At 34.8% G+C, this 27239-nt stretch overlaps 1 protein-coding gene across 6 annotated transcripts in view; it reads right to left on the bottom strand.

The window, feature by feature from the left end:
- The window catches only part of LOC118191559 (uncharacterized), a 369008-nt gene that overhangs the window by 137415 nt on the left and 204354 nt on the right, over positions 1–27239 (bottom strand). For 5 of the 6 annotated variants that reach the window (XM_035362356.2, XM_085812149.1, XM_085812152.1 and 2 more), the window contains 2 exons: positions 16450–16569; positions 8541–8657 (listed from right to left, as the gene is read on the bottom strand). In XM_035362356.2, coding sequence (XP_035218247.2) covers positions 8541–8657; positions 16450–16569 — 237 coding nt within the window. The remainder of the gene's footprint in view (positions 1–8540; positions 8658–16449; positions 16570–27239) is intronic. The other variant, XM_085812153.1, reaches the window with a different exon arrangement.

The raw sequence follows: 27239 nt of genomic DNA, 5'->3' as shown, positions 1-27239 counted from the left end.
CATAAGCATACCAGAAACGATCACATGTTTTCTAATCATATTTACAGCTAACAGTAAATAATTCTAAAGCAGATGTCTTCTTAATTTGCTCAACAATAAAATCAAGATTTTTCAGTTTCTTTTTTCACACCTCCTTTTCTTTCTTTCTTTTTCTCCCTTTCTTAATTCAGTGAATACAATTTATTAAATCTTTCCAACAGCAAGTTTATTATTAGATTTTACACGGAGCATTAAAAAAAGGCATTACAAAGATTAGCAAAGAGTAATTAGCGCTTATTAATGAGTCGATTGAAAGTTACCGATTGTGACAGGCTATTGAATAATTTGGAGATATAAATATTTGCATCTGCTATCATCCGTTAACACTGAATTGTTCTGTTATTACCCCAAAAGAGTCTATTAGTCTCGATAGGGTATTTTGCATTGAATCAGCACAAATGTTTCGTTTCACTTTTCATTCGAGTCTGTTGCGATTCGGCAAAATGTAAGATATTTATCTTTCAAATTGAATTTATCTGTTAAACTAAGCTAAGCTATTTAAAAGCAACAGATGCAGTTCTTAAGATATTCGTTGCTTACTTTTGAATCGGATTGATTTAAATAATAAAAATGCATTTAATTCACGATCCATTTAATTAAAAATATTCAATACTTCCTTAGAATTATATATATATATATGTAATAATAAAATTCCATAGTCAAGAATGCACTTAAAATTCTAACTGTATGTTCTTTTCATTTTTAATGGCGATGTTCTCTTATTTGAAAGTACGTGGAATTAAATCCATAGCCCCGTAGTCAAGTTGTTTTTCCCGCCTTTTCTAGACGTACAGTTATAGATTGTTCTGGAAATATTTAAAGCGAACAGGATTGGCTGACGAGGCTGACGTCATTTCTTGGAAGCTCCGCCTTTCCAGAGGCTATAAAAAGACTCGCAAAAAGAATATCGGGGCTTTTTCTTTAATGTAACAATGCAGTAAACTTCATACAAAAAGTTATTAGTAATTCTTTTTATTTACTCCGGATATCTTAATTTTTGTAACTGCTATTTTCTCCTGAAATATAATATATGGATCCTGTTCTTTAAAACTTATCGTCTGATAATTTAACCTACGACAAAAGCTGGTACATCACACATATATATACATTATTATTATTTATTTCAAATTTTGTAAATTTTTAATGCATTTTTAATTAACAAACTTACTTATTTGAAAGCAAGAAGTGGTTGTACTGCTCGGAATAAAACATTTTATCTCTATCGAAAATTCTAAAGATATGCTGTTTTGTGATTTCGCTGTTGAATTCTATATGGCGCATGAGCAAAGAAAACGATGCTTAATAATAAAGCTAAAATGACAAAAAAAGGGGGAAGGTTCACAAGAGTAATAGCAGACTGCCAGACTGCCACCTCAGTGACAGCATAACAAACCTTAACAAAGACTTTTGGGAAACCGTTAAAATCTGACCCCTTCATCATTTTTTCATTCGTTACCGAGTTTTCCATCTAGGCAGAAGATGCCACAGTCATGGCAAGAAATTAAATAATGAAGAATATGCAAAAAATGTATATATGTTTCTCGAATTGTGACAATACAACGGTATCTAGAGCCATCCAATTTTGAATAACGCAATCCTCCACCGAATATGGGTTTCTGGAAGCCCTAATTTGGAATTTGTTTTATTATCTGTTTCATATTTTGTAACACTTTAACGAATTTTTGATTAAGAAACTCAACGATTTCAAAGCGAGCAATGGCAGCACTGTACGGAATATAAAAAAATCTAATGTGTACACCACATGACTTCCTTGTACAGAATATTAAATTCTACACACTTTTCCTGCATTTCATTTAAACTTATTGGATTGAATTAAATTTACTTCGTCGATAGCGCTTAAACCAGAATAGAATAAATGCACTCTTTAAAATTCACTATATTTGTTTACCATAGCGGTACTCTGGCGCTAGGTTCACTTAACAGTATTATATTTCGTTCATATTATAACTCAGAATGCACAAAATTTATATCATTTCAAGAATTATCTAATCGTTGCCACATGTTCTATTCAAATACTATAATAAAGCTAGAACTATGTACAAAAGAAATTAAGCAAACAAAACAAAGAAGAAACAGTTTTTCGCAGACGACTAGTATTTTTCATTCAATTAATTTAGTTCTCCCTTCGCGACAAGGCAAAAATACATAAAAACTCAAAATATCTATATTAGAAATTACGAAGTAAATCTTAAACACTTATTTCCTCGAAAAAATTCCAGAAAGGATTAAGCATGATTTAATTCGCAATAATAAATGAAGGCGTTAAAAACGTTAAAAAAAAAAAAGCCTCTTTGGGTGTAATGTAAAATCTGAAAGCTTTAAGATATTTTTTCTCTTAATATTATAATTTTCCCCGCGTACTCGTAGATAGCATAGCCGTTCTTAGAAATGCTCAGGACAATACTGGTAGCTCTGACTTCTAATCTCCAGCAACATGTCTCTCCCTATCTTAAATACAGTTATTAAAACTTAATACGTGGTATACACTTCGAAGTCAAACGATGCAGTAAATTTTACCTAAAACCAACACAGGCAAACGTTTAATCTATAAAGTCGATGCATACACAAAAAAAATGTTACTTGAGATCAATAGAGGAATCAGCTTTCACTTATACCTCATATCTGCAGATATTTTTAATTGCATTTAAACTAAAAAATATATATGCATATATCTATATGTTAAATATATGCAAAGCATTGCAAGAAAGAAATTTAAAATATGTTCGCGCAAATGACAGCTTTCTTCTATTTATTCTTCTGATAACTATTATAAGCCACACAGTAAAACCGTCAATAATAAGTTCAGCAATACATCGATAGATGGCGACACCAGAAGCATAAATAATGCACGTTCCTAATGGGAAACAAAATGGAATTTCAACACATTTTTGGTAACGTTCGTTAAAAAAATGTCTCAGAGAACGTTAAAGTAATTTTCTGTTTCCATTTTTATGTAAAAACATCAGTATTTAAATTTTAGATAATTCAGCGAAATAATTAGGAAAATTTCAGCAGCTTTATTTTTAGCAAAGCAGACGACTTTAACGCTTTCCCCCCCCCACACACTCTCTTACAGTAATTTTTCTCCGACGGGAACAACTACATTATTTAATTTCATGGCATATTTATATTTGATTATATATATAAATAATGCCTTGTTATAATCATTAATTAAGTACTAGTAATTATTTAAAGCGATTCACGAGCACAGGAAATATTATACATTATAACCGGCACATTCGTGTCAAAAAAACCCATGTTATTACAATGCGATATATTCAAGTCAAAATACCTATGTTATTACAACAATATATGGGTTTTCATCCGCAGAGAACCCGTTGACGCTTCGAGAAAGAACCCGTTGGCGCCGTTGCATTTTTACTCGCCAAGCTCGCCGTTCATCGACGATGAGCCGATCCGTAAACGTGATACTATTTTGTAAACGTGATTTTTAGTGCATGTAAATTCAAATTAGCAGACAAAAGAATATATTAAGCATATGGTAGTAAAAATTCACAGATAATAAGCATGTAGACGTAAAACTAACCGGTTAAACGTGATATACGAAAATAAATGTGTATTAAATTCCAAGTTAGCACAGAAAAGAATACATTAAGCATAAGACAATATATAAGGATTTATAACGGAAATAAAAATTTATTTAAAAATATAAATTAGTATTAATATACTGAAATTAACCGGTTAAGCGTGATATACGAAAAAAATTTGTCTTAAATTCCAGTTAACACAGAAAACAATATATTCCTTACACCAGCAGTGGTTTGCTAATTTTGATGACCATGGTGATGATGCATCGAACTATTCTGACATCTTAGATAATCAATATTTTTTATTTCAATTTAATCATCTATTTATGTCACACCTGCCATCCTCTGAAAGGTTATTGTTAGAAAAGCATTAACAATATATTGTTAAAATTTAAGCCAGAAAATTGATTTATTCTCATTTTAGATGACAATAACCAATAATAAAAATAAAAGCATTACTTAGTTATTTAAACTGCCGGTTCTTAGAGCTGTTAATAATTGTGAACGTGAACAGCCGTGTTACAAATTAGCATTCACCCCTCCTTTCATCCCGAACCGAGAACCGGCATCCATCTACGAAAATATTTCTATCTATTCGTTGTTAAAAATTCAGAAAAAATAATAATAAATAAGAGAAGAAGAATATAAATCTGCAAAGGCGAACAACGACAGTGTTAATTCAACAAAATAAACGCAAGAGGAATGGTTGCAAACTTCGAACAAGCGAATAGGATAAATCCGATGGGTTACCAAGTTTGAGCTATTATCGCCAAAGTTGGCGATGTTTACATTTACCGGGTTCTCTGAGGAAGTGCTATCCTAAGTTGCGTTTTCGAAATATAAAATCGCAAGTTAAATTTCGTCAATCGGCTTAATAGAACGAAAAAAAAAGAAAGAGCCGGGCCGCGATGATGGATAGTTAGTTGTTTAAGGAAGAACAGGTGCTATCTACAATACCTTCTAAGTAAAGGCGTTTGAAAAAGATATCGATATTTAAATTGTTTCTGCACCTGCAGACGTAGTAATATTGCAGCTGTGATAACATGGGCATGTGCTCAGATTTGGTTCAATGACTATTGTTTTGGAAGAAAAACTGAAGATTTTAGTTCTGACTTCATACTATTGATATTTCTCTCAGTGATTATATGTCATATATTCTAGTAATCTCACAACAAGTTTTGACAAGACAATTGCTTACGTAAGCGGAAAAAGGCCGAAAACAAGTAGTAACATACGACTTTCTTCCTACACATTTTATTGTAAAAAAAGACCAGCAACTAAGACATGCTTGGTTGATACGTGTGGAGAAAAAACAATAGCTTGGCGCTCAATCGGCATTCATAATTTAACTACCTCAAAGCTTCACAATAGTTTATATTTATACGTGGAAACTGGTTTTCATGCATCGAAATTTTAAGACACCGAAACAGCGATAAAGCGAATGGTATTCTCTGAATTATATTATAAAACGCCAGTCGAGAATTTTTCAGTTTCGGCTATGAATAATAATTATAACAAATATAAACAGTACGCCTTTATGAATCTTAAGTTGGTACAATATAATACAGTGCAAATAAATTCTTACTATAAAATAAAAAGATTACCGTATCAACATCAAATATAATTTTTTATTCACCAGCTCAGTAGTCAAAAATCTCATCTTCTATATTTTAATAAACACATCGAATTCTAAAGATAAAAACTGTTGCCAAAAACGATAATACAATAATATGCAAAGTAATAATGTGAACGATATTGTCTCATCATGCCTTGAAACAAGATGAACAGACATTCCAGCCAGCAATGAAGATGCAGTAAACATTATATTAATATCTGGTGTGGTGTATTTAATTATGGCAAAGCACACTAGGGCTATCTGCCTAAGGGGAGGGATGCCTTCGTGGAGGACTTTCTAAGGGAAACTGGCTCGTATACACGTTACACATGGGGAAAACCACGAAAACACCCATGTAGCCAGCCCGTTCGCGGGATTCGAACCTCGGACCGAACTACCAGTGTTCAGCGACTTTACCGCTCGGCCGCTGGTGGGCCTTATTAATATCTGGAAATGCTCTCATTCAAACTATATTTACTAACGCAAAGTAACTTTCGTCCTATTAGCTTTATTCTACAGTAATACTACCTTTCAGTCTGTACCTTCAATAATTACCATACAAGGTATTTCTCCCGCCTTCATAGCCTGTCTTCGTAGTGTAGTGGTCAGCAAGCTCGGTGCGTATTCGAGAGGCCCGGGGTTCGAGTCCCGTCGAAGGCATTGCTCATTTCTCATGCTTCGAAATAACCTAATGTAGTATATAAGGTATTTTTCCCGCCTTCTTAGCGTGCCTTCGTAGTGTAGTTGTCAGCACGCTCGGCGTGTATTCGAGAGGCCCGTAATTCGAGTCGCGACGAAGGCGTTGCTCAACTTTCATCTCTCCTGCTTCGAAACCACGTAATGTCTTTACAACCCAAACCCAAGATTTGTTAAAGACCGATTCAAACATAATGCACATAATTTACACAAACATAACTTTAAAAAAAAATAAATTCTGAAAGCTTTCAGATTTTACATTAGGCCCAAGTCATCTATTGGTCTTGCCGTAGATTCCCTCTTCGATTAAAATTGTCTGGTTTAAAGTTTTTTTTAAAAAAAAAAAAAAAAAAAAAAAAAGTACACGACATGACTTCCTTATACAGAATATTAAATTATACGCATTTTATGCTGCATTTCATTTAAACTTATTTCTTCGAATTTTATTTCTCACACAATTAATTCAGTTCTCACGTCGCGACTAAACAAAAATACATAAAAACCTCAAAATACCTTTATCAAAATTTGAAAAATTCAGAAAAATATAAAACATAAATACAGTTAAAACAATTTAAAGAATAATTCTTACAATTAGAGTTTCTACGAAAAAGCAAGCAATTCGCCAACGGGCAAGAAGGCAGATTTTTCGGTGCAAAAACTGAAAGTTTACTTTTAGACTCACTCGGCAAAAAGACGCCTAAGGTGTAAAAACGAACTTAATTTCTTGTGGACGCTACGCTGAATCAATATATGGGATAATTTAATAACTTAAATGATAATTTCAGAATGGATTAAGCATGATTTAATTCTCAATAATAAAAGAAGACGTTATCTTTGTTGACGCGAAGCTACTGTAGATTGGCAACAAATCCACCATTCTGCTAAGTTCCAAATGTCAACAAATATGGCTGCTATGGTAATGCAAAAATTAGGCTTCGCCACACTTAAACAACTTTTAAATTGTTGATAATTCTACAACTATTGCATTCAGGTTAACTAAAGCCATAAAAACCGTAACCGGAAGATAAGAACAGCATAATTCAATCAATTTTTAAGCAAAAAATGCACAATTTACGAACATATAAGAATAAAAAAACTGAGCTCGCGGAAACAAGTAACAGAGTAGGTATATATATATATATATATATATATATATATATGTTACCGTGAAAGACCGAAATTGGAGAATGTCGACTTTCACCGGAGAATATCAACATTCACCAAATACGTCGGTGAAAGATCGAATATTGCACTATATTCTTGTATATTCGGACCCTCACCAGTGTATGTCGACTATCACAGATATGCTCTGGTGAAAGTCGAAAAGAGAGGTCATAAAATGCCATAATAGTTTAAGTTGTTGCAATAAATAAGATTTGAATCACATAATTTAGTAAGTTTTTTTATGACTGTTATTTTATTTTCTCATTTAGAACGTACTGTATAATTAAGTAAGTTTTTAACTTCTATTATTTTCCTTTCTCATTTTGAATGTATTGTGTGTTTTAGGTTCTCATGTTCTTATTTCAAGTCTCAAGTGCGCTTATTCGCGACTGAATTACGGAGAAGAAAATACAATATTGTTATATGTTCAACATTCACCATTAGTACATGGTGAATGTCGACATTGACCGGTGTAAGTCAGAAATAAGAGTATTTGGAAAATATTTCGGACATAAACCAAGAGACTATGTGAATGTTGACATTCACCGGTGAAAGTCGACATTCTCCAGATTTCGATGTTTCACCGTAACATATGTTTATATATATATATATATATATATATATTGGTGCGTTATATATAGCGTTGTTCGAACAATGGTATCCACACACAAAAACAGAACTTTTTCTGAAGTAACATGCCTGTTTTTTTCCATATCCCGATTGTACTTCTCAAATTCTGCCTACATTTTTTAATTTTATAAAATTTGGTGGGAAACTTGCCGAGAAATTCAAACATTTATCTTGGCAGAGTTTTTTCAGTTTGCACCAAGAATAACGAATTCACTTGGCGAAATGCTTAATTTTTGGTAACCTATTTTCTTTCTCTTTCATTCTGCACGAGCGGAAATAAAGGTACTTAGTTCATTCTTTTAAATAATTTTAGTAAAATGCATAAACCACATTTAGAGCTATTATCGCTTATAACAAATATACCAACTTACAAATCTCGCCAATATATAAATGGCTTGGTTCAGAATCTAGTCAGAAATTACTAATGGACGTCCTGAGTATAGTTGATCTTCCAACTTCTGTCTCTAAATTCCCAAAACCAGGGAAGCCATGTGTTACCGTGAGCGGCATCCTCCTCTACTTGTTTCCGCACGCTAGGACTGCAGTACGGCCACTGTGAAATTCGCACAACAAACCATACCCAATATATATTATCATTCGATATTTTCAACTGCTTGAAATATCTTTAAGCGTGATTTATTCTTACACATGCTTACGTATTTTACTGGGCGAAAATTCCATTCATCACAGCGTTATCTAGACATTTTTATTGCCAAAAACTTGGAGAACTTTTGCAATCGCCTAATAATTACGCAGCTCATTCGCAACGTGGAATATACTTTAAAACAAACGGCACAAACACAAAAAGACACACAACACAAACCAACCTTTCGCGGGCTTCGATATTCGGGCGCTCCTCTCATTTCTTGGTGACACAACCGAAGGCGACACGGCCCTCCCCTGGACAATATTGTTGACAGTGAGGTGGGTGCGGGTTTTGGCAGCTGTTGAACAAAAAAGCGGCTCAAGCATGCGCTTCATGCAAAACAAAATGCAAAAAAAAAAAAATAAATAAATAAATAAATAAATAAATAAATAAAATAACCTTTGACATAACCTGGATAAAATGGATGCCGTTTCGAAGGTTTCTGATTTTAATTAAAACGATATTAGTTTTATATCATTACGAAACGGCCAGCCACGGTAAGATAGTTTCCCCTCAAAGAGCGTTTATGGTTTCAGAAAATGACAAGTTAAGGCAGGGTTGCCAGATTTGGCATGAAATCAGCCCATCTGGCGAATGCCATAGACGAAGCAAGAACATTCTGGGGTAAACCGGTAAGAATTCGTTCTAGTTTCTACTATGGCAAATCGCCAATTCTGTCGCCAAATGCGCGATTTCGTGCCAATTCTGACAACCCTGCGTTCTTTTTTCGTTTTCTGGCAACCCTAAAACCGCTTTGCGGTGAAGTTATCTTATGCGTGATTTCGTGCCAATTCTGACAACCCTGCGTTCTTTTGTCCTTTTCTGGCAACTCTAAAACCGCTTTGAGGGGAAGTTATCTTACCGCGGCTGACCATTTCGTAACTATATTTTATATTGTATAATACGATTTAATAAAACCTACATGTGCTTTCGGAGATCATATAACTTTAGGAAGAATTTGATTTGAGTCACGGGGAATTCTTCTGTAAGGATAATTATGGAAAAATACATTAAAATATTTATCAGTCATACATTCCCAATAAAAAGTACAGAAGAAATCGATTAGCAAAAGCAAAGGCCATTCGCCTTAAAAGCTGTCTTTGCCAAGGACTTCCAAACATAAACTGATTACGCAATGTGGCATCCTCAGCAAATGGGCCGATAATTGAACAGAAAACAACAACAAAGTTCGTGCGTTATCTGTTCGGACGGCTGAGCAAGCTGTGCTTAGAAAATGGAAAGGAAAGGTAGAAAAAAAAAAAAAAAAGATTAAGAATTTAAAAAAGGATGCAGGATAAATGATTAAAAAGAAGATGCGACAGAAAGCTTAAAAAAAGATCTAAAAGACAGTCCAGAAACAACATAATCAAAGCTTGGACAAAAGATAGAAAAAGAAAGTTAAAACAGAACATGGAAAGGAAAGGTTAGTGAGAAAATGGAAGAAAATGCTCAGAAGATAGGATGGAAATGTTAGAGAAACGTTGCGGAAAAAGCTTACACGGGAAGAAGAATTTTAGGAAAAGATGAGAAAGAAAAATTTAAAAAGAATGAGGAGGAAAGGATAAAAAGAAGATGCTAAAGACAGTTTAGAAATACAATGAAGGAGAGCAGATAGGAAAGAATGGTTGAATAGAAGATGAGGAAGAGAAAGTTAGAGTTGGAAAACAGAACTTAAAAGGTACGACGGAAAGGTTAGAGAGAAAAGATGCGGAGAAAAGCTTACACGGGAAGAAGAATTTGAAGAAAAGACGAGAAAAGAAAATTAAAAAAGGATGAGGAGGAAAGAAAAAGAAGAAGCAAAAGAAGTTTAGAAATAAAACGAAAGACAGCAGATGGGAAAGAATGATTGGATAGAAGATGAAGAAGGAAAAGTTACAGACAGAAGAAAGAACTTAAAAGATACGACGAGAAGGTTAAAAGATGCAGAGAAAAGCTTACACGAGAAGAATTTGAAGAAAAGATGAGAAAAGAAAATTTAAAAAGGATGCGGAGGGAAGAAAAAGAAGAAGCAAAAGAAGTTTAGAAATAAAACGAAAGACAGCAGATGGGAAAGGATGATTGGAAAGAAAGAATTGAAAGTTAGAGTTGGAAGAAAGAACTTAAAAGATACGGCGGAAAGGTTAGAGAGAAAAGATGCGGAGAAAAGCTTACACGGGAAGAAGAATTTGAAGAAAAGGTGAGGAAAAAAAATTTAAAAAGGATGCAGAGGGAAGATGAGGAAGGAAAAGTTACAGACAGAAGAAAGAACTTAAAAGATACGACGAGAAGGTTAAAAGATGCAGAGAAAAGCTTACGTGGGAAGAAGAATTTTAAGAAAAGATGAGAAAGAAAAATTAAAAAAGGATGAGGAGGAAAGGATAAAAAGAAGATGCTAAAGACAGTTTAGAAATACAATGAAGGAGAGCAGATAGGAAAGAATGGCTGAATAGAAGATGAGGAAGAAAAGTTAGAGTTGGAAGAAAGAACTTAAAAGATGCGGAGAAAAACTTACACGGGAAGAAGAATTTTAAGACGAGAAAGAAGAATTTTAAGAAAAGATGAGAATGAAAAATTTAAAAAGGATGAGGAGGAAAGGATAAAAAGAAGATGCTAAAGACAGTTTAGAAATACAATGAAGGAGAGCAGATAGGAAAGAATGGCTGAATAGAAGATAAGGAAGGAAAGTTAGAGTTGGAAGAAAGAACTTAAAAGATACGACGGAAAGTTTAAAGAGAAAAGATGCGGAGAAAAACTTACACGGGAAGAAGAATTTAAAGAAAAGATGAGAAAGAAAAATTTAAAAACGATGAGGAGGAAGGGATAAAAAGAAGATGCTAAAGACAGTTTAGAAATACAATGAAGGAGAGCAGATAGGAAAGAATGGCTGAATAGAAGATAAGGAAGGGAAAGTTAGAGTTGGAAGACAGAACTTAAAAGATACGACGGGAAGGTTAGAGAGAAAAGATGCGGAGAAAAGCTTACACGGGAAGAATTTAAAGAAAAGATGAGAAAAGAAAATTTAAAAAGGATGCGGAGGGAAGAAAAAGAAGAAGCAAAAGAAGTTTAGAAATAAAACGAAAGACAGCAGACGGGAATGAATGATTGAATATAAGATAAGGAAGGAAAAGTTACAGACAGAAGAAAGAACTTAAAGGAAGAAAAGATGAGAAAGAAAAATTTAAAAAGAATGAAGAGGAAAGATTAAAAAGAAGATGCAAAGGAAAGTTTAGAAATAAAATGAAAGACAGCAGATATTAAAGAATGGTTGAATATAAGATGAGAAAGTGAAAGTTAGAGTTGGAAGACAGAAATTAAAAGATACGACGGAAAGGTTAGAGAGAAAAGATGCGGAGAAAAGCTTAAACGGGAAGAACTTGAAGAAAAGATGAGAAAAGAAAATTTAAAAAGGATGCGGAGGGAAGATTAAAAAGAAGAAGCAAAAGAAGTTTAGAAATAAAACGAAAGACAGCAGATTGGAAAGAATGATTGAATGGAAGATGAGGAAGGAAAAATTACAAACAGAAGAAAGAACTTAAAAGATACAACGGGAAGGTTAAAAGATGCAGAGAAAAGCTTACACGGGAAGAAGAATTTAAAGAAAAATTTAAAAAGAATGAGGAGGAAAGATTAAAAAGAAGATACAAAGGAAAATTTAGAAATAAAATGAAAGACAGCAGATATTAAAGATTGGTTGAATAGAAGATGGGGAAGGAAAAGATGGAAGAAAGAACTTGAAAGAAACGACTGAAAATTCGGACAAAAGGTTAGACAGAAAACAATTACATTCTTTTCAGTGTCTTTATTATAAAATCATCATTTTTTATTCATTATTTATGTATTTCACATTAATTTTATTATTCAGTATGGGAATTTATAGTCTAGATTTCAAATTGGAAAAAAGTAATTTTTTCCCCTGAATTTTACCACACATAAAATGCAAACGGAAAAAATAATTTCACTGTGTTAGCAGCTTTAATTTTTTAAAATGCATTAAAGATGTTTGCGAATCCTTAGAAAGACTATTTCTCATCGCTACTTTCAAAGCGGGCCTTTAAAGATATTTAACAATGTGATTCAAAAGAGGAAAAATAAACTTAACGAAATTAATAAACTTTATTCAAAATTATTAAACTTAATTAAAATTAATAAATGTAATTCAAAATTATTAAAATTAATAAACTTAGTTCCAAATTGTGAAAACTTAATTCAATTAAAATTAATGAACTTAGTTTAAAATTATTAAACGTAATTCAATTAAATTAATAAACTTAATTCAAAATTATTTATAAGTAATGCAAAGTAGGAACGATGATCGTTTTACTGCATTTCGAGAACAATTAAAAAATTTGCTTAGGATTTAAAATTTACAGGTTTCCATTAGCTGTCTTACTCCTAAGTGAAAACGTTTCATAGCACCACAGTATAATTATCCTACACAGAATATGCTAATGAGCACATTTCGGAAGTGTTTTTCTCAATCCTTACTGAAATTAAATAGGGACACAGAACATTATTTCATCCAAGTTATGACTAGGGCAAAACAGTCTATTTGTTACAAAACAAAATATATGCTTAAATCATGCACATCATTACTACTCGAAAGAAAATAGTAAATATAAATAGACAATCTTTCAAAAGATAAAAAATATATGCCAAAAGTAAAGCAAAGCAAAAAAAAAAAAAAAAATCGGATTTTTCACCGATACACTCCTCATATTTTCTGGATTCTTAAATATTCTTCTTAATTCCTTTGCAAAATTTTATGTATTTTACTCTTTAGTCTTTAATAAATAACTGCAGAACATAAAGGAACATCTAATTTCTTATAGATAAAATATATATATATATATATATAATTACTGAAGTTACATTTAAACCAGTGCAAATTATAATTAAGTTTCACTTCTATATGAATAATCTTCTTAAAACTTTTATATACTTTTCAGTTATAATGAATATGAAGAATGTTCAAAGCAGAAAGAATTAAACACATATATTAACTACACAAATAAAAAAAAAAGTTACACAAACTAATGAAATTCACCCAATATGCACTGCATATATTTTTATCTATAACACATGTACATATTTCTTTTGTACGCATAGGAACAATTGTTAGATAATTATACATCATGATAATTATTATATTTTTCACGGAAAAGTAAATGTGAAAAATTGAAAGTTTCTTCATCACTTAAGATTTCATTCGACATCCGGTATTTGCTAGCTGAGAGGGAAAAGTTTTATTTGGGTTAGTTTATTAAGATTACGGGAAAGCACACCAGGGCTATCTGCCTAAGGGCAGGGATGCCTTCGTGAAGGACTTTCTAAGGGAAACTGGCTCGTATGCACGTTAAACATGGGGAAAACCACAAAAACGCCCATGCAGCCAGCCCGTTTGCGGGATTCGAACCTCGAACCGAACTACCAGTGTTCAGCGACTTTACCGCTCGGCCGCTGGTGGGCCCTGAGAGGGAAAAAGAAATGAATTCCTATTTCGCATCTTTTTAAGTTAACTTTTGTTCTGTATGCTTCTGACACTACCCCATCTGGAAATAGCGGGAACAATTAGGCTATAAATCTCCTCCTTTTATGTATGCCACATTCTGGGGGTTGGAAAACACGAAGCGAGTAGTCTATCGGGGATAACGATCCAGGCCCCACTGTACACCGATGACTGTGTCTCGTTGCTGACGCTTTACATTTTTCAAATCGACGGATTTGTCTCAGGGAAACGGTGAAGTGGTTAATTGACTGTTCTTACTTATTTGCATTGCCAGGAGCTGTAGTTATTGTCGCATAAAGTCGTGTTTTTATGGTCAAAGTTCTGTTTAAACAAAAAGGTCGTTTTATAAAACTTTAGTAAGAATTTACTGTTACATCTCAGACGTACACGTCCGATAGGGTTATAGGACTAGACCAAGTATAACCTTACAGCTTCTTTCCGTAATGTTGTGAACTCATGTTGAAACATGAAAGTTCAAGGGAAATTAAAACCCTTCATAGTGAAATAGGAATGGTTGGAAGCAGAAAATTGATTACAATAAAGTAACTCTGTACCTTGTGAAGAGAAAACATCATAGAGCTTTAGGAGAATTTGATAAAACATAAATTGCCCTTTGAAGTGTTAATGCAGAATAAAAATACAAAAATCGTCTTATGGAGTTGGTGTCAGGAGGGGGGGGGGAAGGAACAAAACCCTCAGCTACGTTTTTTTGGATGTTTTTGGATCAAAATCAAAACAGCGTGTTGGACAAAGTCCTGCTATCATTATAATTTCCTACAGAACTACGAAAACCGACAAATATACAGAGGCTGTTCGCACATTTTTTTAGACGATTTTGGTAAGCGGTAATAAAAACTCGTTTCCTGCAAAAGAAGTAATTGCAATTGTACTATGTTTTTAAAAGTCAAAATTATCGTCTGTGGCTTGAAAGTTTTGTTTTTATTCAAAATGGCGAATTAAACAAAGCAGTGGTTCGAAGGCTACATTGACGCTCTTTCCGAAGCGAAATGTGCATACTGCGTTATCCAAAAACGATGTGAGAGTTATGGTTTTGTGATATCTAAAGCGTCGATAGGTAATATCATCAACAAGAAAGGAAAGAAACGTCAAATTGGAGCCTCAAGTGGGACAAAAATTCCAAACAAGTATCCAAAGAAAAAACGGACATCTTCGACTATTGCGAAGGTACGTGGTTTAATGTTAAAAGAAAATCCCCCTAGTCAAAGGACAGTTGCAAAATCATTAAAATGCTCGGTGTCCACTGTAAAGAAAATGATAAACGTTGATTTAAATCTTAAGAAAGCGAAAAAACGCAATGTGCATCGTCTTCTTCCAAAGCATATCGCTCAACGCTGGACACGCTGCAGAATTCTATATGAGAAACACTTATCCAAAGAAAAATGCAAAACAACTGTCACAATAGATGAAGCATGGGTGTATTTAAATGATTGTAACAAAAAAAGAACCATTTATTATCATAAAAGGGAAGACAAAAATTTAAGTACATGGGCTTCAAAGAATCAAAAGTTTTTCTAAGGGATTCATGATTGTTGCTGGTTTTTCTTATAATGGCAAGTTAAAAATAGAGTGCAAAAAAATGTCAAGATTAACTCCAAATATTATCAGGAACATATTTTATCGCCAATTTTTCTGAATGAAATACCATCGCTTTACCCACAGTGCCATTCCATCTGTGAGACTCCATCAGGACAAAGCTAGCAGTCACACATCAAAATCCACTGTAAATTTCCTAAAGGAAATGGAACAAAAAAACTGATATCAAACTGGTATAACCTTCACTGATATCCCTACTAAATCTCCCGATGTGTCACCTATAGATTTTTGTGCTTTCGAACTTTTAAAAACTGCATTATCCAAACGTTGTCCCCAAACTCTAACAGGACTCTGGAAAGCTGTTCGGGAGGAATGGGATAGAAAACCTCTTCTGCCACTTCAAAAGGCATTATTATCCTGGAACTTGCGGTGTCGAAAGATAGTTCAGAATAAGGGATGTCAAATAGAACATTTAAAACACAAGAATTTTACGTAATTTAGTTTTGTGAATACTATATACATCGTCTAAAAAATGTGTGAACAGCCTCTGTATTCATTGCCCACTCTTAATTTATCGTGAAGTTCCAAAAAAAGAATGGGCGAACTACTAAGCAACTGCCCATGCATAAAATTATTGCTACACTAATTTTTAATTATGTATGTCTTAGTTTGCAAAGGCATAAAAATGCGAACAACTGTAAAACAACCATTACACCATCATCTGAATTTCATTGCATACAAAGTAAACTGCAAATTCTTTCAAATAGAATCAACTAATCTACATGTTAAAAATAGAATCAGTACTCTGCAAACAAATATTTGGTCATTTTAACAAAGAAATTATCACCAAGACAGTCACAACATTTCATAAAACGAAGCCCCACCATATTTTGTTAATACTCATAATTAAATCAGAACTACTCTCCTTCGCAGTATTAATTACTATTACACATCTTATTAAGAAAAGATTGTAATTTAAAAAACCTCACTCTCTTGCCTCCCCCCCCAAAAAAAATGGCAAAATTCTCAGTAATGCAGAAGGTATAAATACCTATAGGTGGCTTCTTGCTGACCATCCTTGCCGAAGACAGACGAGCATTAGGAAGGGGTTGTTTATTAGAAGCTGGTGTGGCGGCAAGTTTCTTCACAGCTGTTGGAGGTGCAGAAGAAGCTGAAAATATATAAACATAAATAAATAAATCATTAAATCTGTATAATTTAGAGCTCGAAGACTGAGAACATGTTTCAAGAACTTTCTGTAATATTTTTCTCCGTACGTGAAAGTTTATATAATACTACTTCATCATATATGATAAATTAACGTAGATTTTAATATTTAAATTAATTTTTCTTATTAGTACTATCCATGTTAATTTGGTTTAGATTTCCAGTGCTTTTTTGCTAAAGCACTGTTGCTGCATTTTGGAATACAGTACAAAGTCCGTAATCCGGGCGTCCATTATCCGGAATGATCTATAATCCGGACCTCAAAGCCACAAACTTTTTTGTATGCTTTACGCATGCGCTTTTAATGTTTACGCATGCGCGTTTAGCACAAAAACGAAGCAACTTAAACAACTTACATTGAAAGAAATGTTTAATAAAGTAAATAAATATTAAGCTCCTTTTTTTTTTTTTTTTAAATTTTGATACTCTTTTTAGATCATAATTGCTCTTTATTTCATAAATTACGGTTTCATATTTTTAATTGTATAATTTCTGCATGCCATCTAACCAGATTTAAATTGATGATCTATAATCCGGAAAAACCCCTAATCGCCGAAGCCCCGACGAGTCCGGATTACGGACTTTGTACTGGATTACATTACATACAGGGTGGTTATAATTATCGGATTTTGATGAAACTTGATACATACGTTATATGGATTATAGGGGAAAAGATTTCTGCAATAAAAAATAGTTCAAATTTTGATCGCCAGATGGCACTTTTTAAAAATTCCTTATGCAAATTAGTCAAACCTATAAAGAGCCAGAAAATCATTCTGCGTACCTTTGTCATTGTTAATCATGCTCTTAGGAAAAAAAAAAAAAAAAAAAAAAAAGATCGAGCTTTACTGGTTATCAGACAACTGTCTTCATGCAAGATGGAGTATTGAGGGCTAAGTCAGAGAACTGCTTCGTGCTAACTTTGGCGAGAATCGTGTAATATTCAGAGCTTTCCCGAATGCATATTTCGTAAGTGCACATCTGTATAGCCACCGAGGGAATGGCTTCTAGAATGATCTAATGGGCTTCGAGTAATATTTCTGTCATTTCACATGGCTTTTGCCGCGCTTTAAGGAAGAAACATAAACATTTAAGGCAACACATTTTTAACCATCAGTTGAAAATGTGTTGCCATGCAGTTTCCCGTACAAAATAATTAAAGCACTGAGGATTTCTTGCGAAAATTTTTAGTGCGAAGTTAGATCAAATATAAGCATAATTATATATGTAAATAGTAGAAGTCAGCAATTTTTATTGCAGTCTACATGAAAAAGATGTTCTGTAATAAAAGCCAATGCACAGTTTTATACAAAGCGAACTTTCTTAATTTGCATTCGTACACATTTAGTGTGTTAAATTTCACATTAATAACTGTTCACTCTTAAATGCACAAGAAATGAATACTCTTCAAACAGAATGAATTTATCTTATTCACAAAGAATATTTTTAATTCATGCATATGTAACTTTTAATGTTCACAATAGGAATATCAGATCGTTCACAATATATGTTTCGAATCTTACACTTCCAAAATCAAAGGACTGCAAGCATTGAGATAAGAAAACACTAGATTCATTGTAACATTTCCAGTTATTCTTAGCTCAATGAAAAAATTGTACACTTGTACAAATTCTCTTAATCTTGAAGTGTTAGTAAACGCATAATACTCGAGGTTAATTGCATTCGGAGTCATTTTCGCGAAATAAAAAGCGATAATGTGCCACGAACATTAATCCGAATATCAGTACGTAATAAGTTCCATGAAAGTGAAACGTTGACAATTAAATAAACTTATAAAATGAAAGCTCTACAAGATTCTCTACTGAAACGGTAGCAGCATTTATATGGCCATACATATATAACTGCGAAACAGATGTAAAATAAAACGCAAACTGTGTATTTAAAAAATAACGTAAACAAACGCTCATATTCACAGTTTCAAAGATTTAGCGTCACAAGAGCAATAGAAGCTCATTGGTCTGTTTTTGAAACTCCTCCCTCAGTGGCGATACTGGTGTGCACTTGTGAATTATGCTACCCGGATGCCCAGCCTCGTCATTCACCCGACTTAAATCTCTGTGATTTCTGGTTGTGGGGATTCCTAAAAGAACGTAATAACGGAGGAGAAATTAGAACTTTACCTGAGTTGAGAGTCACCATTACACGTTATCTTGCTGAAGTCCCTCGAGAGTTACTTCGAGCTGTCATTGAACATGCTATAAGGCGCTTTCAACGCGTAATTGATGTCAATGGAGCACATTCTGTAATTTAATAAATTTTGATGATTCTGACAGATTTTTTTTATCTTTCTTTAGGCGCCACAATTCCCCCTGGCGGTCAAAATTTGAACTATTTTTTATTGCAGAAATAGTTTCCTCATGGTTTATGTAATATATATACCAAATTTCCTCAAAATTCAATATAAGTAGAACGGGTTCTAGAGTGGTCTTAATAGGGTCACTTTAATTATAACCACTCTGCATTAAGCGTAGCATTTAACTATACATTTAAATTTTATAGTTATTTTTATTTAATGATCGTATTTTTAAGCCATTTAAATACAGCAAAAATAATATTTCTTAAGATTTCCTTCAACCAGACAGCGAAACTAGAATTTAACGATCTGAAAATGAGTTTATGACCTCTACTAAAACTGTTGAACTTTTGGTTTTAGAGCTATTTTCTTATTTTGAATTAATCTTTTATATCATTGCGTGCGTACAAGTTCGTAATAGATTGAATGCAGAAGTCCGATAATAGGTCAATAAAATGTATTTTTACCAAAAGAAATATTTCAGAACTGGAATTTTCCATCGTACAAGTATCATACAGTATAATCAGTCGTTACACTTCAAACTACTAAGATCGCTAAACACAACGGAATGCAGAGCGCATCTAAAGAAAAAGCTAACGCGGATTTATCTCAGTTCACGCGGAACTACAACTCGCAACAACAATAACTAAGCAACTGAGAGCAGATGGCCTTAAATAGTTTTACACCGGCCGCTGAGATATTTCTAGTACTTTCTGCTTCTCGAAATTACTGGAAAGTAATACGAGGGTGGAATTACGGTTACAGCTAACATAGTGGTCAATCACATTTATTCAGTTGCAATATTTATTACAGTGATAGAGAGACCGAACTAAAATATCGCCAAATGGTTACCATATTTGGCGAGTTTGAAGATTTCTCGCCAGCAGTTGTTAGCTTGGCGATATCTCGCCAAATTACCAAGATACCCATTTACTCAATGTTAAATGCATTCTTACTCTTCCGGCATAGCTTTCTCTTAAAATTTGTCTCGCGCTACATTACACAAAAAAATACAACAATTTTACTTATAGTTCTACTAAAATTACATGTCTTAAGTACAAAATTAGTAACGTTATGTACTGCTAAAAAATGCATTCAAGTTTCCAGGTTTTTAGCCTAAATGTGTTCTTGCTCTAGAAATGGGATTTTGCGTCCAATCACTACAAATGCATCGTTTTACTTTTCCTTCGAGTCCATTGTCATTCGGCAAAAGGTAAGACATTTACATTTCGAACTGAATCTGTCTGTTGAGGATTAACAAACTAAGCTAAAGCAATAGAAGCAGTTAAGAATATTCGTTTCTTACTTTTGAATCGGATTGATTTAAATAATAAAGACGCATTTAATTCATGGTCTACCTAATTAAAATTTTAGATATTCAATTTTCATAGAATGACGTTACATACACTCACTTCCAAAAGTTAAGGACGGAGAGGAAAATGCTAATTTCCGGAAGCCAATCAGAATTGAAGAGGATGCAATTCTCTGCAAAGGTAGATGGAAGTATGCAAATATGTTAGGTAACAGCCAATCGCGCTTTCATGTCAAGAAATATGCAAAAAAGGGCAGTCTTATAAGAAGCCACCTTTATGAAGGGTTACAGAAGTTGATTGTAAGTGCTGATAGACGGTGTTTAAAACTTTCGCACAATTTGTTTTCAAGACATACCTGTTTCTATGACTTCCAGAAGACGAATGGAAGATTCTGAGCGCTGGCGTGCTGTGGGGCTTATTGAAGCAGGACAGTCGATCACAGATGTTGCTCTTTTCTTCGGCGTTCATCATTCTGTAATTTCACGTTTATGGAAACAATTCCAAACCACACAGACAGTTGTCCGAAGGCCCGTAGCCGGTCGCCCAAGGGTTACAACCCCCTCGGAAGATCAATATATTGCTATTGTAGCCAAGCGGAATCGCAGAGCGACCTCCACACGTGCGAGATCTATGGTTACACCGTCTATTGGTAAGGCGATATCTGCAGCAACTGTACGCCGAAGATTACATATGAGTGGACTGTACGCCCGGGTACCTCGAGTTTGTGTTCCTCTATTCGTCCAATCGAGAAGGGCACGATTATAGTGGTGCCGGGAACATGTCAATTGGAATGCATCTGACGGGGGCAATATCATGTTTTCTGATGAGTCAAGATTTGCTCTGAAAGCGGATGACAAGCGTATAAGGATATGGCGTGAACAACGAACACGCAATCAGCCCCAAAACATAACCGAACATCACGCATTCCGAGGCGGAAGCATTATGGTGTGGGCAGGGATTTCATTAGGATACCGCACCGACCTGCATATCTTTAAACGGGGTTCTTTGACGGCTGTCCGGTATAGAGATGTGGTCCTAGAACCCAATGTGAGATTGTACGCTGCAGCAGTTGGATATACTTTTGTTTTAATGGACGATAACCCACGTCCCCATAGAGCTGACATCGTCGATGACTACCTGGAGATGGAAGGGATTGCGCGTATGGCGTGGCCAGCATATTCGCCCGACCTTAATCCCATTGAAAATCTTTGGGATGCTCTCAGCCGTGCTGTATCTTAACGTTTCCCACCTCCAGCCACTCTTTATATTCAGTTGGAAACTGCTCTACAAGAAGAATGGCGATTGCTTAATTCTGCGGTGGTTGACCACCTAATTGAAAGCGTGGTCACAAGGTGTAAACTTTAATACAGATGACGGGGGGGGGATCACATACCCTATTAATGTCCTTTTTTTCATTTTATGCTGTTTATTTTCACTTTATACATAATTCTGTTTAAGTCTCCAGTATGTCATTATCACATAACTTACAAAAATGTAATATTGTTTTCATTTCTGTATATAATTATTGATTTTGTTTTATGTTAAAATATATATGCTACTTTCCTGCCGAATTTTGTGTCAATCAAAGCAGTATTTGTTGACGTTTTTGCATTTTACATCTTCGTGCTTAACTTTTGGAAGTGAGTGTATTTTTTATTCTTTATTTCACATTTTGTAAAACTTTTAACGAATTTTTTTATTAACAAACTCAACGGTCTGAAAGCGAGTAGTTGCGAAATATTTTTATCTCTGGCACGTGAGACTGTCTATCGAAAATTCAAAAGATATGCCGTTTATAATTACTTTGTGATTTTGTTGTTGAATTGAATTTCATGTGGCGTAAGGACAAAGACCGTGATATTTAAGAAATAAAAATAAACACAAAAAATGTTAATAATAAAAAGACAAAAAGAAAGTTTGTAAGCCATCTTACTAACAAAACTGAGCATTGATGCCATAAACTGTGAAAAAAAAATATCTATGCCAACACTTAGCGCTGCATCAATAATTCTAAACATATATTGCTTTACATTTTTTTAAATTTCTTGCTGAATTGTATATGGAGTTAACAGCGAAAAATATGAAACTTAATAATAAAACTAAAAAGAGTGAAAAAAAGAAGGGGGTTAGCAGAAGTGATTGCAACAGCTGACTCGTATATTGCGAGCACAGCGAGAGCGTAAAAAACCTTAACAAACCCTTCTGGACGACCATTAATATCTGAAAACTTAGATTTCTTTTTCACCTATTTTCTTTTCTTTCCTTTTATTTTTTTAAATATCAGATTGGCAATAAAGCAATTTCAATTTCTTAGTGTGAAATAAAACTTAATTTTTTCTGCATAAAAATTAACTTTAATCATTTAAACATGTTCCATTCTGTTCGATGACCTTATAAGGTTATTCTCCCGCTTTCCTAGCGTGCCTTCGTGGTGTAGTGGTTCTGCACGCTGGGCTGGTATTCCAGAGGCCCGTGGTTCGATTCCCGGCGAAGGTGGTTGCTAATTTTTCATCTTCCCTGCTTCCAAAAATTACCTAATATCTCTAAAGTGGCGCCCGAACTAAAAGGATTGTGGATGATGATTCTCCACACCCAGGATTTGGCGACTAGGTCCCTTAAAACCCTAGTCGCCCTTTAAAAGGTGGTCGTATGTAAGGTATTTCTCCCGCCTTCCTAGCGTGCCTTCGTGGTGTAGTAGTCAGCACGCTGAGGCGGTATTCCAAAGGCCCGTGGTTCGATTCCCGGCGAAGGCAGTTGCTAATTTTTCATCTCTCCGGCCTGCTTCGCCCCCCAAAAAAGTCTCTACAAACTTTGGCCATTTTTCTAATAACTTCATAATTCCGCGTTTATGGAACTTCTGGTTTTCTTCAGCAAAAACCTCAAGTGCGGTTTGAGATAATCGTTATTACTAAAATTTTACCATTACCATTTAAGGAGTTTACAAAACTTTGAAATAAATGACAATCCGATGGTGAAAGGTCGGGGCTAGAGATGCAACATAACTTCCCAACCAAGTGCCAATAATTTTGTACGTGTTGCTAAAAATGTGTGAAGCCTCGCATTGTCATAGTGAAACATGACTGCTTTGCGATTTGCCAAGTCTGGCCTTCTCTCTTTGATGGCTTCCTCCAATTTCATAAGCTACTGACAGTAAACATCTGAGTTGATGGTTTAGTTACTTGAAAATTCAAAATACACAGCATCTTTGAACAGCAAGTTCTTTTTCTGCAGTTAATCTTTCAATATCATTTGTGCTGATTCAGCATGCTCGGACTATATTCTTTTCGATTAACGTTATTGTTGACGATCCGTTTTTCATCACCAGTGAAATTTCGTTTTAAAAAAGGGAACGCGTATCGCAAATACTGATTCGTTGTGTTGAAGTGAATTTCTTTCAATCCCCGCGGAACATAAATATCGAGCTTCTTAACGAGTCCAAGACACCTTGTGTGATTTTCAGTTGTGTGTGATATATTTAAACGTCTTCGCAATCTGTTCCGTAGTTAGATGACGATTTGATTCAATTACGGCTTAAATTTTGTCATCGTCAAGTTCAGAAGGTCCGCCAGAACGCTGGTCATCTTCAAGAGAAAAATCTCCAGAACAAAAATTCTTATACTAACTCTGACACACATGATCTGTTAACCCTTTCCGGCACGCTACCTTTTAAAGTCGGAGTTTTGATTTAAAAAAAAAAAAAAAAGAAAAGAAAAGAGAGAGAGGGGGGAAAGAAAAGGAAAGGGGGAAAAAAGGTAGGCAGTCTAATTAGGCCTAAAGGAGTACACAAGTAAAATTTTGTGAAGATAGCACTTATCGTTTTAATTCTGTGAGCACACTGATTGAATAGTGCTTCGAAAAGAGTGCTGAAACGAGCATTGTTGTCAATGCATTGACCTATGAGATGCGGAGAGAAACAAAGAATACAAACTCTCAGTTATCCTAGATTATCGGTGAGCCTGATCTGGGCACACCTAGGGTTCGCCGTTTGATTTTAGGCAAGATTTCAAGGTAAAAATTTAAAACTAATATAGAATAAGAATATTAGTATACAGCCAAAAAAATAACATAGGAATTTCTTTTCAAACAATTCCTTTTATACCCTAAAAAAATCTGGAAGATTTCTGTGAAAAGTGAGGGTTTTAAAAAACTAAACATGGCTAAAGTATATGGACTGGGTTGTGTTGAGCTGCCATCTACTATAAATAAAGAAGGTTCAGCGTAACCTATAGTAACCTATAAATCCTTTTTCATTCAATTTTTCTGTGCGTACAGAAGGAAATTTTTAGGTGTGTCCAGAGTGGAGACACTGTGCCGCAAAGGAATAAGCAATCAATGCCATAAACGTTATATATGGGAAAAAATATTCCGTGGAAAAAAAGCGTTACAAAAGTAGCTCATAGAGAAAAATGTGGAGGTATTGTAGTCTACACAGCTAAGCTTTACGTAAATGAGTAACAAACTGGCGGTATTGTAGTCCGCACAGCTGAGCCTTACATAAATGAATAATCAAGAAGAAATTTCAAAGCAACACCGCTTTTATGCAGCAAATAAAATGCCCCAAAGAGTTATAAAAATGATATTTTAGTGCAGCATACCATTTTATTCAGTGAAAGCTCTTCCTCGGGCGAGAACATAAACCCCTTTCAATCCAACCATCCTTTTCGTCGGCAGAACATTGCGTCCTGTGCACAATATTCTCTGCGGCTACGAATGTAAAATGTCTCCAGGAATGCTCAGCCCAGCCCGGGTGTCTTTTAAAGTCGTCAAGGTCGGAAACCCACCAAGACTTTGGACTTCAAATAACCCAACAGGAAAAAGTTACATGGGTTTAAATACGAGAATCGAGGCGGGCATGTAAGTGGGGGGGGGGGGGAAAGAAAGAAAGAAAAAGAAAGAAAAAAAGAAAAAAAAAGCGATACCCTTTAAGATCCTTTCTTCTGTTAAGTGATGGTGCAACAGTAACTGTATCGATAGGCCATTGTGCATAAAAGTTATCTGATCCATCGTCTGCCTTTGCCGAAGCTGTGGAATGACAAAACCAGTCAGCATATCATGTTACTTCTGCATGGCAATGAAACAGATCTGTGGTCCTGTCAGAGTAATATTCTTAAAAAAATAAATGACTTAGGTGAACTCTGGTCACATGGTCAAGCGCCTGGGCGGTAGCCCCATCCTGTGTAGAACTACGTAGGGATGTGAACATAACATTGATTTATGGTTAACATGATTTTGTGGAGGAAGGGGAAAAGGAAATAGCCATTTCTCCAAGCCATGAAGTCATTCAAACGAAGATGTACCTACAGAACATAAAAAAATGAATGGTTTGGTGATGAAATCTGCTGTGAATCCACACCAAACACTCACTTTTGGTGAAAGAAGTGGGTTTCCAGGACTACACTAGTGTAATAATAATAGAGCAATATAAGCCCGAAATACTGGATAACGTGCAAGATCAAAATGTGTGATCTAGAAGGAAATATGAAATCAAAGCACTTACCCCCAAGGTATGACAACTGTATGTTACCAAATTAATTAAATTTTATTCTTCATCTTTGATATTGAAATAAGCATTAATATAAATAAAATTATCAACCAGACAGACGAATAAATTTGAACATCAAGCACGAGTGATGCGCATCACCAGAATTAACGTCGCACTCAGAATAGAGTCAATCTTTCTCCATCAGCTCGGAACAAAGTCATAGTGTAAAAGGAACAATCAAATTTTGATGGCAGTCATTAAGCTCACTTGATAAACCGCAGTATTTCTGCTTTTTCTTCTTTAGATCAGGAAGTTTCAGATTTCGCAAACACGTGCTGCGAAGATTTCTCAAAAGGAGGAAGAAGCCGAACAAAAATTATTTTCTGCAACAATGTACAGGAAACAGGAGTAATTATTTTCTTGAATCTTCATGTAAAAATTTCACTAAAAAGGATTTTCATGTATAGCAGATAGCATCGAAGGAAACGCAAGCACGTGCTACTCCTTCGGAGTCTAGCAGCAGAAGAAAAAGAAACCTGCAATCTTTTTCGTGTTGTCCTTGAGCGGTTGCGGTTAGTACACTTAAAGCTGAATAATGTGGAGACTTGCCTGCACAACTAGGTGGTTCCGGATGCCCAAATTCGAAAATGATGGGCCTCGTTTCCCCACAGAAATTTCCACTGTCAAGTATCTTCGAGTTCCATCCTGGTATGAAATGTCAGAAGCAAATGCCACCCATCTATCACAATGGCTGTGTTTTAATTCTTGCATGCGGGTAAGGTTTTCGAAGCCTTCGAAACATTTAAACCCAATCGTAACGCTATTCCCCGGCACTACTACTTCCAGCAATAGTCCTGTGGCAACAGCAATCGACATCAACGATGGTCACAACATCAGTAAGTGTCTGTTCAGACACAGATCTCCTTCCGCTACCACACCGAACTGCTGGGCATACTGTTTCTTCAAATTGCTGAATCAAGCCTTTCAATGCATTAGTTGATAGAAGGCTTTTACGAAGGTTGTTACGACTTCAAAGTTTAGGACGCGATGGCGGGTGCGTTCTATTGGTAAAAATAAAGCCAACTTCGCAAATAACGGGCGCTGAGGTACCATGAGACGATTGTTGGACTCGGCTAATAGCTGAAGCTTCCTTCGTGTATCCTTCTCGACTTTATAGACTGAATTAGTGGAGTTACTGTCGTTTGCATAATCATGCATTTGCATTTTAAAATTTTACCTATGCTTCATGCAAATTTTCAACTACGTGACAACAGCACCACATTTCCCTTCCATCGGCGATTTTCGGAACTATTATTTGGAACCATTTCCCCCGCCCATGTCGTCATTAGTCCACCTAACAAATTTGGTAGCATTTTGGCTTACAGATCTAGCTACAGATGGCTCTGAGTACTGCTAGTTTTAAAAAACACCTTCCATATTAAATAACTGAAAACGATTATCAAAACTAATTTATTCAATTCGTAAAACAGAACATTGTCATGAAT

This window comes from Stegodyphus dumicola, chromosome 2, assembly GCF_044657685.1.
Source record: "Stegodyphus dumicola isolate Sdum_Otavi_A_Nest chromosome 2, ASM4465768v1".
Lineage (NCBI taxonomy): Eukaryota > Metazoa > Arthropoda > Arachnida > Araneae > Eresidae > Stegodyphus > Stegodyphus dumicola.
The sequence above is the reverse complement of the archived record's forward strand: the minus strand, read 5'-3'. Positions and strand labels throughout refer to the sequence as shown.